A 12,823-nucleotide genomic window follows, 5' to 3' on the forward strand; every position below is an offset into this window, starting at 1 on the left:
AATCCAAGAAAAATATATACTTATTTGCAAATTAAGTTTCAAGAGGTGGCCTCTATACCATATTTTCCATCATCTTCTGGTCAGACAACCACACCTAAGCCCCTTCCATTTGGAAATCCTGAAGCCTCCCCTGGGACACCCTGGGAGTTTTTAGCAACTACATCCTTGAATTAAGCCCTCCACCAGCACTGTCTAGTTTGTCACCAAAGCTACTCATTATCATACATCAACACAGTCAGGTTTAAACTTTCAGACCATTTGGCCAATATTACATTTTTTGCCACTAAGTTCAACAAAGCAATTTTCAATTCAAATCTTCATGCAGTATATGAACTATGAGAGATAATGAGCTACTGCAAAATATATGTGCAGCTTTGACCTTGTAGATCAGCCAATGACTCTAAATGGCCCAGATTAAGTGATACTGCAGCACATCACCATAAAACTATACATTCAACTGCATAGGGGGCTTTTAAAATTTAACCCTTTCAGTATTACTGTAGAATCATCAAAATAATTGAAAGAGAAGAAATATTTTAAATATTCCTATTTCTTTATTACATAAATTATTGTTAATATCATTGAATAAACTCCTCTTTGACATCCCCCGAGGGGTCCCAGATTGTGAGAGGGCACAGACCAGGCCAAGGGACTCCACTGGTGCACGATTGGGGCCAGGAAGGGATGTGGGAGGTTAGCCAGCTGGGGAGGGACCGCGGAAGGGCTCCAGGCCATGTCCAGCCTGTCTCATTTAGTCCCGTCAGCTGGACCCCTATGGGTTGGAGTGTCTGCCCCTGGTGGTCAGTGCACATCATAGCGAGTGGTTGAGCGGCCTTAGCATATCATTAGCATATTATGCTTTGATTGGTTGAACAGATGACTGGATGACCAGACACTTAGCATATTAGGCTTTTATTATTATTTATACATTCACATTTTAGAAATTATTAGAAGTATGCTCTTGATTTTTCTTATTTTTATAAAATACCAAATTTTCTTTTTAAGGCAAAATAGTTGATCATCTTCTTTATAACTCTCCACTGAGCCTTATACTAGGTTGAATATTATGAGGAAAAAAAATGATCCTGTGAGTTCTACTAAAACATGAGGATTAAGAAGAGAATAAGCAATATTATTTTGGCATTCTGATGAATCACATCAGAAGAATATTAAATTGCTAAAGTAGAGGACATTGACTATATGTTTTGTAAAAACCACTAAAAAGCAGACCTATAGCAAAGGCCAAGTTAATTAGTTTTGTTTCAGTTTGCTCTCATTCATGTAATTGGAATTTCTGATATTTTAAGAGTTATTCAAATATTTGGGAGAGAAAAATAATCTCTTAACTATATGCTCTAGCACAAACAGAAACTTTAATCTTCCTTTAAAAGGTGATCCTATGGGACTAGTTTCTGGATCTAAGAAACTAATTATATGGTCTTGCAGGAAAAGCTATATATGTATATACTGTAAATTGACTTCAAATTATTTGAGAATGCTAAGGATTTTTTATCTCCTCTCATATGTTTGGTTATAAATATCACCAAGTTAATAAAGTTTTCTATGGTAAATTAATTACTATGATCAAGCAATACTCACCACAACAAGCTCATAAAGAAACTTTCTGGTATTCTTGTCTCCGTGGCAATCTTCCTTTAACTTCTTTAAAACATAAGAAACTTTTTCTGATTCTTTGTCTGCATGTGTTCGTTCAAAACCTTCCAGTGCCAGATGTGAGTAACCCAGGACATCAGCTAAAACTTTCCAATCATAAACTTTTTCTGACACCAAAGTCAATATAACTGAGTAGATATAAGTCAGTTTTTTAAAGGGCAGGACAATTTGTTCAAGAAGGTTCCTGGTTGTGAAGACACGATCTGACATTGATATTACTTGCTCTTTTGCAATCACCTTGACATTTTTGCAGTGTACAAGTCCAATCTTACCTCGCAGGACTCCCACATACCATTCTTTCACTCTGGACTGCCCAATGGCTTTTATCTTACCTTCTCCAAGAAGAGCTATTGTGTCCCCTTTGATATATTCAAGTAAGTAGTCAATCTTGTTTTGTCTTAGCACTGTCTTCAGAGTCACTCCATATTTGGTAAAGTTTAATTTTTTGTCTTGAAATGTAGGGTATTTAACATACACTGCTGGTAATGAAGGAGCAGACTTGATTTCTTTCTCTTTCTGCAAATTACCTGGCAGATTTAAGTGTCTTTTTAGGTTTGGGGCTGGATCAGGTGTAGTGATAAAAAACTGTGTCACTGGTCTACCATTGGGAGGCCCCAACTGAACCTGGAAAACAAACAAGTGCATTTTTCTGGAGTCAACTAAAGAAAATAAAAATTGTTGATGAACTACTTGACTTGCTTGCAAGTGCTTTTGTTTAAGTTCTTTCCTTTCTCCTATCTTTACTTCAAAACCAGGATCACATGAAAAAACAGAAATACTTAAATCTTGTGGCTTGTCAAGTAAGAATGAATGCTTCCCCCAGAGCTGAAACACAACTGGAGAGGTGTTTTTCCCACCCTTCTTAATATCAGAGATTGTAAGCTTTCCTGGCATATAACTGTGTCCACAAACTGTGAAAACAGTAGTGAATCTGGGATGGATATATTTGGGTCCATAAATTCCAATTGAGGTGGTTTTGTGTATATAATCCCAGATGGTGGCAGCTGGTGACTGAGTAGCTTTAGCTTGTGCAGCAACCACTAGATACATCACCTGACTCAAATCTATTAGCTTGACTTGGATCGTGTCTTTATAAATGTAGCAGTTGTTTAACACTGTGAAAGGGCCTTCTTTATTCGGGCTGTGTAAACACACCATTTCTGTCATGACTTGGCTGAAAGGATCCTTTCTCACTTCAGCCCCGATTTTCATCTCCAGCAAAATGGCTTCCATTGTGTTAAGGTTGCCTAACATGATTTCCAACAGTGGGCTTACAGTGCATGAAAGATCATGATTAAGCATTTGTGGAGGATCAAGAAAAACCCTTAGCGATACCTCTTGGAATTCACCCACAGCTACATGACCTTGGGGCACATGAACAGTGATATCTGATTCAGGTAATTGTACTGACCCTCCTTGGTGGTTTAACTTACAAACTACCACAGTCTCCGCAACTTGTGTTTGGGCCCATCCAGGACTCTGATTAATTATATTCAAATCCAGGCAGGAGCGGGCCAGCTGGCGTTGACTTAACCACGCCATTTTATAAGCCTCTCGATCATTTTGAAGCCATTCTAAGTCGTGTTCCAGGATCTGGTCAGAGTTACGTATATTCTGATGGGCATGTGCTTTGTCATCTAATATGTCCAAAAGTTCTGAAACACTTTTAGATCTCACTGATTTCCTTGAGGAAGACTGCCTATACAACTGATGCACATCAAGTTCATCACCAGAGGAATCCAAAGAATTTCCAGTTTCAATTTCTCTTAAAAAGAGAAAAGGATCTTCCTTCAAGATGGAAATATTATTTTTCTTCTGGTTATTTCTTAGCTGAGTTATATCATCCAAAAATGGGTTAGAAGCAGACAGTTCATTCCAGAATGGATTTGTAGCTTTGGAAACATTATTGCTGTGAAGTGTGAAAGCATCTGGCCAATTGAGAAGCAAACTTGAGTCTGGACATTTGCGGCATTTTAGCAAAAACAAGGAAAAAACAGAAGTGAGTGTCATTGTGAGATACAACCAAGATTAATTTTTATTAAAAATTCAAGACTTTTTAATTGACAGTATAATAGGAACTGCAAAATTAATGTTAAATTTGGATAATTTTTCATGCTGTGAGAAAATGGAACTAGTTCCACCAGTTCATTTTGACCATACGTCATGCTATTTTATCTTCAGACATAATGATTTATAAATAAATAAATGTTTAACAATTTAGATATCAATTTAACACACTTCCTTCAAAAGGACCCAGACTAGATTTACTTATGCCTTATTGTTTTGTGTTTGACTTTCACAAAAGAAAACCTCTGAACAAACAGAATAATTTAGTCAATTACCCAGATTTTTGTCTAAACATTAAATAGTTGGTCTCAATATATCTAGATTATTCATTAATTTTTTTCTTTTCTGATAATACTCAATATGTGAAAAATATCAAATATTATCAGTTAATAATTAAAATAACTTAAAAATAATAAGCCAAATAGACAATGCATTTTTAATATTATTTCCTGACAACTTTGTTGATAGATTTTAATTACATCAAAGCCTGGCCAGCATGACTCAGTGGTTGAGCGTTGACCTATGAACCAGAAGGTAGTCAGTTCCATTCCCAGTCGGGGCACATGCCCAGGTTTCAGGCTCAATCTCCAAAGTGGAGTGTGCAGGAGGCAGCTGATCAATGATTCTCTCTCATCATTGATGTTTCTATCTCACTCTCCCTCTCTGAAATCAATAAACATATATTTTTAAAAATTTTCATATATAATAAACAGCAGATTAGGAAAGCATTCAGCTTTGATTTTCAAGTTTAACATGACAAAGAACAGGTTTACCACTATGAAATAAAAACATTGCTTTGAAAAGAGTATTTTAAGAATCAGCAACACATTAAAATAGTCAAATATCAACTGTAAAGAATTTCTACATATCTCACAAATATTGAAGTCCTTTTTATGTTGAGAGCTACTCAGACTTGGTCATTTCTCAATAAACAGTGGTAATGATTCTGTGGACTTTGTGTGGCTAGTACTGCTTTAGTGAAAAATGAAAGCCAAGAGGCCAACCAAAAGAGAAAAGTGAGTTCAAGTAAACTGTCAGACTTTCTTTTATTAAATATACATATATATATGTTACTGTCAGACTTTTTTACTTTAATATTTATAGAACTATTACCTTGATTGAAATAAGTTATTAGTGGCATATATTAAAATTTAGAAGATGCATTTTGAAAAAAAAAGTTGTATTTCTCCTATTTCTATACTTTCATCAAACCAGTTACATATAACTCTTAAAACTACTTTTCCTCTAAGGATAAATTTAGTTCTTTTATGCTTTATAAAGATTTCATAGCTCACTCCAACCTCTAGAGATGACTTCAACCCCCAAATTCATTATATATTTACTGGTATTATATATAGCACTCATTTAATAATGAATTTTGCCTCCTCATAATATTTATTGTAATCTGTTGCCTCCACTATTTTGTTCTTTTTAATAATAGTGTAAATATTTCTATGATAATTAGGGATTTTCTAATTCTTTTCATCTTTTGTAGCACTTTTCAGAGGTAGACTTGCAATAGCTGCTAGTACTGGATGAAAAGATCACAACAATTATGCATTCCCATACCTGTGATATTGCAATTTTTGGATGATTTTTGGGCTTCCATGTCAATCAAATTTCCTTCAGATATGCTTCGTGAAATTCCTCCTAACCAAACATGGGCTCTTTCACTGGTTAACATTTTTCCACCTACAAAGTGAAAAATAGACAACATGTAAGCATATATATGTTATCAGAGAAACCAAACTCAAGGTAATCACACATATTTAAGTAGAAAATTACATATAAAAATACTCTCCGTAGGTCCTCTCTTTCTGGTAGGATGCTAGAGTAGATAAGTATCAGCACTTCATTGAAAAATACTCAGATCCTGGATTAATGCAAAAAAGAAGATCTAGAAATGCATTTGTAATCCTATAAAAAAGTAATAATGAAAATCCCAAGGATAATTTTTTTAAAAGCGAAGTGCAAATTTCAATAAATAGACATTCCCTGTTTGATGACTAAGACTAAAAAATCACAAAACTGGAATTCTTCCCCAAGTCCTTCTACACATCAATTCAGTTCTAAAAAAAAAAAAATCACAACGTTATCTAATCTAATAAAAGACAAACATGCAAACTGACCACACCTTCACTATGCCTTAAACCACGCCCACCAGTCAATCAGAGTGACTATATGCAAATTAACCCAACCAAAATGGCGGCCAGCAGCCACAGAGTTGGAGCAGGCAGGAGGCTTGGTTGCTCCAGTGATGGAGGAAGCCAAGCTTCACACCTGTCACGGCTGGCTCCAAGGTCCAATGAAGGCAACAAAGTTTCAATTATAGAAGGTAAATAAATCCCAGAAAAAAAAAGAAGAAAGAAAAAAAGGAGAAGCTGGGAGCTTCCATTGCTGGGGGGCTTGGCCAGCCTGAAAACGGCCCTCAGCCCCTCACCCAGACTGGCCAGGCAACCCAGTGGGGAACCCCCCACCCTAAAGGGGGCTTGGCCAGCCTGAAAACGGCCCTCAGCCCCTCACCCAGACTGGCCAGGCACCCCAGTGGAGACCCCCACCCTGAAGGGGATGTGGCCAGCCTGAAAACAGCCATCAGCCCCTCACCCAGGCTGGCCAGGCACGCCAGCGGGACCCCCACTCTGATCTGGGACACCCTTCAGGGCAAACCAGCTGGCCCCTACCCAGGCACCAGGCCTCTAGCTTATATAATAAAAGGGTAATATGCAAACTGACCCTAACAGCAGAACAACTGGGAATGACTGGTCACTATGACACACACTGACCACCAGGGGGCAGACGCTCAATGCAGGAACTGCCCCTGGTGGTCAGTGCACTCCCACAGGGGGAGCTCTGCTCAGCCACAAGCCAGACTGACAGCTGCCAGTACAGCGGTGGTGGGGGGAGCCTCTCCCACCTCCTCAGCAGCACTAAGGATGTCTGACTGCAGCTTAGGCCTGCTCCCTGCTGGCAAGTGGACATCCCCCAAGGGTTCCCGGGCTGCCAGAGGGATGTCTGATTGCCAGCTTAGGCCCAGTTCCCTAGGGAGCGGGCCTGAGCAAGCAGGTAGTGATACCCCGAGGGGTCCCAGACTGCGAGAGGGCACAGGCCGGGCTGAGGGACCCTCCCCCTAAGTGCACAAATTTTTGTGCACCCGACCTCTAGTGTGTATATAACATATGACATATATATGTGTGTGTGTGTGTTTATAAGTCCTTATGCTATTTTAGAATGTATATATTATACCTTGAGAATATTATGCTAATTGAAATCAGTCAGAAAAAGCTAAGAATCATATGACTTCACTCTTATCTATATATATAAAATCCTAATATGCAAATTGTTCCCTCAGGAGTTCAACCGGGAGACCTGGAGTTTAATTGCTCACTATGATGTACACTGACCACCAGGGGACAGCACAGAATGAAGGAAGGCCCCCAGTCATCAGCTGGCATTCAGGGTAAGGAAAGCCCCAATCGGCCCTGATTGCCAACCAGGCCTAGGACCCTACCCATGTGGAATATAAAACTGAAACTCATAGGCAGAGAAGAAGGGGGTTACCAGAGGGAAGGGGAATGGGGGAGTACAAAAGGGTAAAGGGGTCAAATATATGGTGACAGAAGATTATTTGACTCTGGGTGGTGGGCACTCAATGTGATATACAGATCAAATAGCATAGAAATGTACACTTGAAACCTATATAATCTTATCACCAGTGTCATGCCAATACATTTTATAAAAACTAATAATAAAAAAGATCACAAAAAAGAAAAAAACAGAAAGCAAAGGGCTAATATTCAAAATAACTCAGAAGAAGATTACAAAAATAATGTACACCACAGATACCAGCATTCATTGTAAATAAGTGCTGAGTAAGACAATATGAAATTGGAACAGAATTAGACTAAACACACAGAATACTCCCAGAAGTAGACTCACCCTCACAAGGCAAAAAATGGGAGAAGATATACCCATTACATGTGACTAAAGAAGAAAAAAGGACTAAATTCCAAAATATATCAAGATTTCTACAAATCACTAAGCAAAATAAAAACATTATTAAAAATTTTGGAGGGAAAATATCTGAACAAGCATTTCTCTGAAAAATTAAACACAATGACCCCTAAATAAATAAAATATGCTCTATTTATTAATAATAAGGGAAATGCTAAATAAAACCACATGAGATACAATTAGTACCAATCAAATGTGCAAAAATATTTAAATCTGGCAGCACCAATTATTGGCAAAGATGTCAGGCAAAGGGGAACCCTATACACTCCTATTGGAAGTATCAATAGGTACAACCGCATAGAAATCAATCTGGCATTGTCTAGGAAAGATGCTTACAACCTACTCCCCACAATTCCAATCCCACTTATTTGTTCTAGTAAAACCTCTATATGTTCATTAGAAAAGATATACATAAGTGTGTTCATTATATTATATTAACAGGAAAGTGAAATCAACTATAATATCCTTTGTTATATGAATAGATAAAGAAATTGTGTCTTAATATACAGTAGTACCATGTAACTATGAACACAGATAAATTACAACTAAAAGTATCAAAATGTACTAAACTGAAACTTAGCCTAGGTTTTTTATGCTTTTGTATGCAATTGTAAGTGGGATTTTTTTTAAAATTCCTCCTTCTGGTTACTCATTATTAGTGTACTAGAGGCCCGGTGCACAAAAATTCATGCACTCAGGGGGGTCCCTCAGCCTGGCCTGCACCCTCTCACAGTCTGGGAGGCCTTGGGGGATGTCCAACTGACAGCTTAGGGGAGCGCGCCTAAGCCGCCAGTAGGACATACTTAGCGCTGCTGCAGAGGTGGGAGAGGCTCCCGTCACTGCCGCTGCACTCGCCAGCCATCAGCCTGGCTTGTAGCTGAGTGGCGTTCCCCCTGTGGGAGTGCACTGACCACCAGGGGGCAGCACCAGCCCCACCCCCATCGCCCAGCCACCACTGCTGGTTGCTGCTGCTCCCCAATCTCCGTCCCCTCCCTCTGCCTGCTGGCACCCTCCTTGGCTGGCCTGCCACCCGCTTGCCGGCCCTGCCCCTGCCCACTGGTCATTCCGCAGTTTGGTCAATTTGCATATTAGGCTTTTATTATATAGGATAGGAATGCAACAAATTTCTGAATATTAATTTTATATCCTGCTAAAAAGTTTTTTTAAATCAGATTTTACAGAGTGCAAAAATGAATAGCAGCAATGAGACATAAGTAACCTACAAGGTCAAACAGCTGGTGAGTGATTAACTCAGAAATAATTACTCATACACAGTATAGCTACCCCATAGAGCTGGACATTGTAACCCCTTGTCAGACTCAAGTATATTCTGAGACTACCACCTTCTAGTTCAAATTTACATTCATGCTAATTTCCTCACTTCTTGTTCTCCTTCATGTGTTAACCACATGTCTTTCAATGTTGACTCTTCTTTTTTGTGATATTCATCTTTCAAGTATTTGACATTTTACTTCCAAGAAGTTTATTTCATTTTTAAAAGAAATCAAGCCTTTTCTGGTATAAAGAGCAAATTAAATGAAGAGAGGACGAAAAAGGGAGGAAAGAAAAGGAGAGGAAAGGCATATTTTCCAAACATGATGAATAAGCAAATGCAAAACTTATCTCAGAAGGTACCATACTTTAAAACATCAAATGGGGCAATAGCAGTTTTTTTCCTTTGATAGTTGAAACTACACGGAAAGACTGGGCGAAAAGCTGAATTATGCAATATGCAATTTGCACTGAAACCTCAAGTTTCCTGGCAGATCTTCAAAATTTTGTGGTTGATTTTACCAACTATAATGTCAAAATCTAAGAGTCCTTAGGACGCCTCAGGTAGCTAAAACTTTGAGATAGGAAAACTAAGTTCACATCCTTCAACAAAATTAAGCAAATAAACATAAAATATGAAAAAATTTAGATGCAAAAGTATATTTCAAAAAGAGAAAGTACATTTTCAATTGAAAACCAATTTAGATGGATCTACCTAAACTCTAATTTCTTGTGGAGAAACAAGCAGAAAGAAAATTTATACCTAGGATTCCTTTGAGACAAACAGCCCTTGATGTAAAAAAATAGTTATAATCCAGTCAAAATAGTTAGGAATCCTCACCCATATAAACACCAGGAATGGTGCCTTATGCAGCTATGATTCTGGAAAATCATAACATTTCAGAAACGAAGGCACAAGTTGATGATTAGCTAAAATTCTTTCTGGTCACCCAAGCAGATCTTCACTGTCCTTTAAGCCAGTGGTCCTAAATCTCAGCTGTACCAAAATCACCTGGAGCGCTTGATCAACGCTGTTTGCTGGACCCAGCCCAGCGTTTCTCATCTTGCACCCAAGAATTTGTATTTGTAACAAGTGACCCAGTGGTGTGATGCTGTAGTTCTGGGGGCCATGTTTTGAGCACCACATTTTGAAAACCCCCATGTTAATTTCTTTCCCTGGCTAAGCGGATTTCTCCCTATTCTCTGGCTGCTCCCACTAGTCTCCTCCCAATCTTTTTATGTACACACACACACACACACACACACACACACACACTCACACACATAACCTCACAGGACATCATCCTAAATCTGGGTTTTTTCCTATGAATACAGGGGGAGCTGGTATAAGAGGAAAGCCCTTGACCAGAAGGCCCACCTGTGAAGGGTAGTGCTTGTTTACACAGGTGCAAATAGCCAACCACATTTATCATTTCCCTGTGTTTTCTCCCAATTAACTTTATACTCAGTGGCAACTGTTGTCCTAGATAGAAATGTTTAAAACTTTGTCTAAAGAAGCATGAGTCAGTCTTTGTTGGAATGAGTAAGTGGTAAAGGAGCAGTCTACTACTCACTTAAATGGGGACAACATTCTTGACAATATGCCTTTTCCAACAAACTTATTCTGATTCTACATGATTCATTATTTTTTCCATAAAAAGATGAATAAAATGTTGCTTTTCATTTAGTTTACTGTTTAAACCAGGCTTTAAATAACTGAGAATATTCACTAAGTGTACAAATTAGCAAAAAATCTCAGATTTTTTTGGGGGGGGGAGGGGCGTGAGTTTACAAAATAATAACCAGAGAAGCAATACTGTTTAATATAGTTATTTCTTTAAAATGTATTCTTTTGAAGTCATGTTTATGGTGGCTAGTATATAGTGAAAATTGCTATTTTCAGCTATCCAGTAGGTTCAAAGTAATTTCCAAATAGTCCTTGAATACCTCGGATCTCCTTTATGTTTCTATGATCTATACTGTTTTTAACTCTTGACCTATGTAATATTAAAAGTACTTCCATGCAAGCTATAACTCTTTTTTAAAATATGTTTATTGATTTCAGAGAGGAAGTAAGAGGGAGAGAGAGATAGAAACATCAATGGTGAGAGAGAATCATTGATCTGCTGCCTCCTGCATGCCCCCCACTGGGGATCGAGCCTGAAACCCAGGCATGTGCTCTGACCAAAAATCGAACTGTAACCTCCTGGTTCATAGGTTGATGCTCAACCATTGAGTCACACTGGCCTGGCACAGGCTATAACTCTTATAGGTGACAGCAAATGCTAAAATGTCAGAAGAGCAATTATTGGAGAGGTGGATTCCTTCATTTCCTTAAGGCCAAACCTAACCAAATAGGTTGGCATTCCCTTGTATATGTGACTGCCTGAGTGGATCACAAAGGAACTATAACCAACTGATGATGCTTCCCTGGTGTGTATGAAGCTTTTACTGGATCATGGTGTGTATGGTCTCATTGGATGTTACTCTAGGCCGTGGTCAGCAAACTGCGGCTCGCAAGCCACATGCGGCTCTTTGGCCCCTTGAGTGTGGCTCTTCCTAAGCCTTAGGAGTACCCTAATTAAGTTAATAACAATGTACCTACCTATATAGTTTAAGTTTAAAAAATTTGGCTCTCAAAAGAAATTTCAATCGTTGTACTGTTGATATTTGGCTCTGTTGACGAATGAGTTTGCCGACCTCTGCTAGGGCATCTTCTGATGGGCATCTTCTGATTGGTAGTGTATATACCCACCACCAGTTTATCACTGGTCATTACTACTAAAGATTTAAAATACCTAACAGGAAAAAATTACAGAAGTCACTTATCTTTTTTAAAAAAAGGCTTTATAAGATTCTCCAGGGACCCTGGTGCATTGAGCTGTATTAGCAATGCACAATAATTTTGATGATGCCTCCAATCTTGGTAACTCAAAACATCCTGTCAATATGTTATTTTGTTAATATCAGCATGTCAAACTATCACTTCCTTCATACTCAGGATCTTTCCAGCACTGGCAGAACTGAAATTTTGGAAAATTAAAATATTTGTGCAGGATAACATCGTATTAGTGAGCACAAATCAGAAACAGAGAAACAGTAGATCAGAAATTATTTTATGTCCAGCTAAATGATGTAGCCAAAGAACCTTCCCAGAAACCTCATTCTGGAAGGGAACATGTAAGGACTCTCACCAGATTCACAAAGGAATATTTCAGGGCTGTAAAATAACAAAAAAAAAATCCATCATAAGGGCTTTTATTGAGTGCTTCCTATATTCCCAATACCATGCATGAATTTTCTCATTTATAATTTGCAACAATTCTAAAAAGTTTGTTCTATCATTAGTCCCCTTTTAAAGATAAAGAAATCAGGTTTAAGGGATTTATTTGCCCAGGATTGTATAGGTGTTAAGCAGCAGAGCCATGGTTTCAATTTAGGGATAACAGACTCTAGAGAACAAGCTTTTGAAACCTACACGGCGCTTCCTACGGATAGGTCAGACCTTCCTTCCAAAGGAAGTAAGATTTGGGACTATGCCTTGGGCTTATTGCCGGGGAACACCAAGCCTCATTCATCATCCCAGGAGATCTTCACCAAGTTCACAGCAGGGCCCACAACATGAACATGTGATCTGTGCAGTCATACAGGGTCGCTTTCTCACAGAGTCTTTATGCTTGGCGTAATGGTCTGCTGTTGCCATCCTGAAATACTTAATATTGTGGTTAACAACAAGCCCCATATTTTCATTTTGCACTGAGCACTGCAAATTATGTAACCAGTCCTGGTTCTTGAAGTT

General features: G+C 38.5%; 1 protein-coding gene across 1 annotated transcript in view; it reads right to left on the reverse strand.

Moving 5' to 3' along the window:
- The window catches only part of MACC1 (MET transcriptional regulator MACC1), a 45,588-nt gene that overhangs the window by 17,224 nt on the left and 15,541 nt on the right, over positions 1-12,823 (reverse strand). Inside the window, exons 2-3 of the mRNA XM_081101701.1 lie at positions 5,311-5,433; positions 1,600-3,629 (exon numbers count right to left, since the gene is read on the reverse strand). Coding sequence (XP_080957827.1) covers positions 1,600-3,629; positions 5,311-5,425 — 2,145 coding nt within the window. The 5' untranslated portion in view covers positions 5,426-5,433. The remainder of the gene's footprint in view (positions 1-1,599; positions 3,630-5,310; positions 5,434-12,823) is intronic.

Source organism: Myotis nattereri (assembly GCF_964212035.1).
Source record: "Myotis nattereri genome assembly, chromosome: 11".
Taxonomy (NCBI): domain Eukaryota; kingdom Metazoa; phylum Chordata; class Mammalia; order Chiroptera; family Vespertilionidae; genus Myotis; species Myotis nattereri.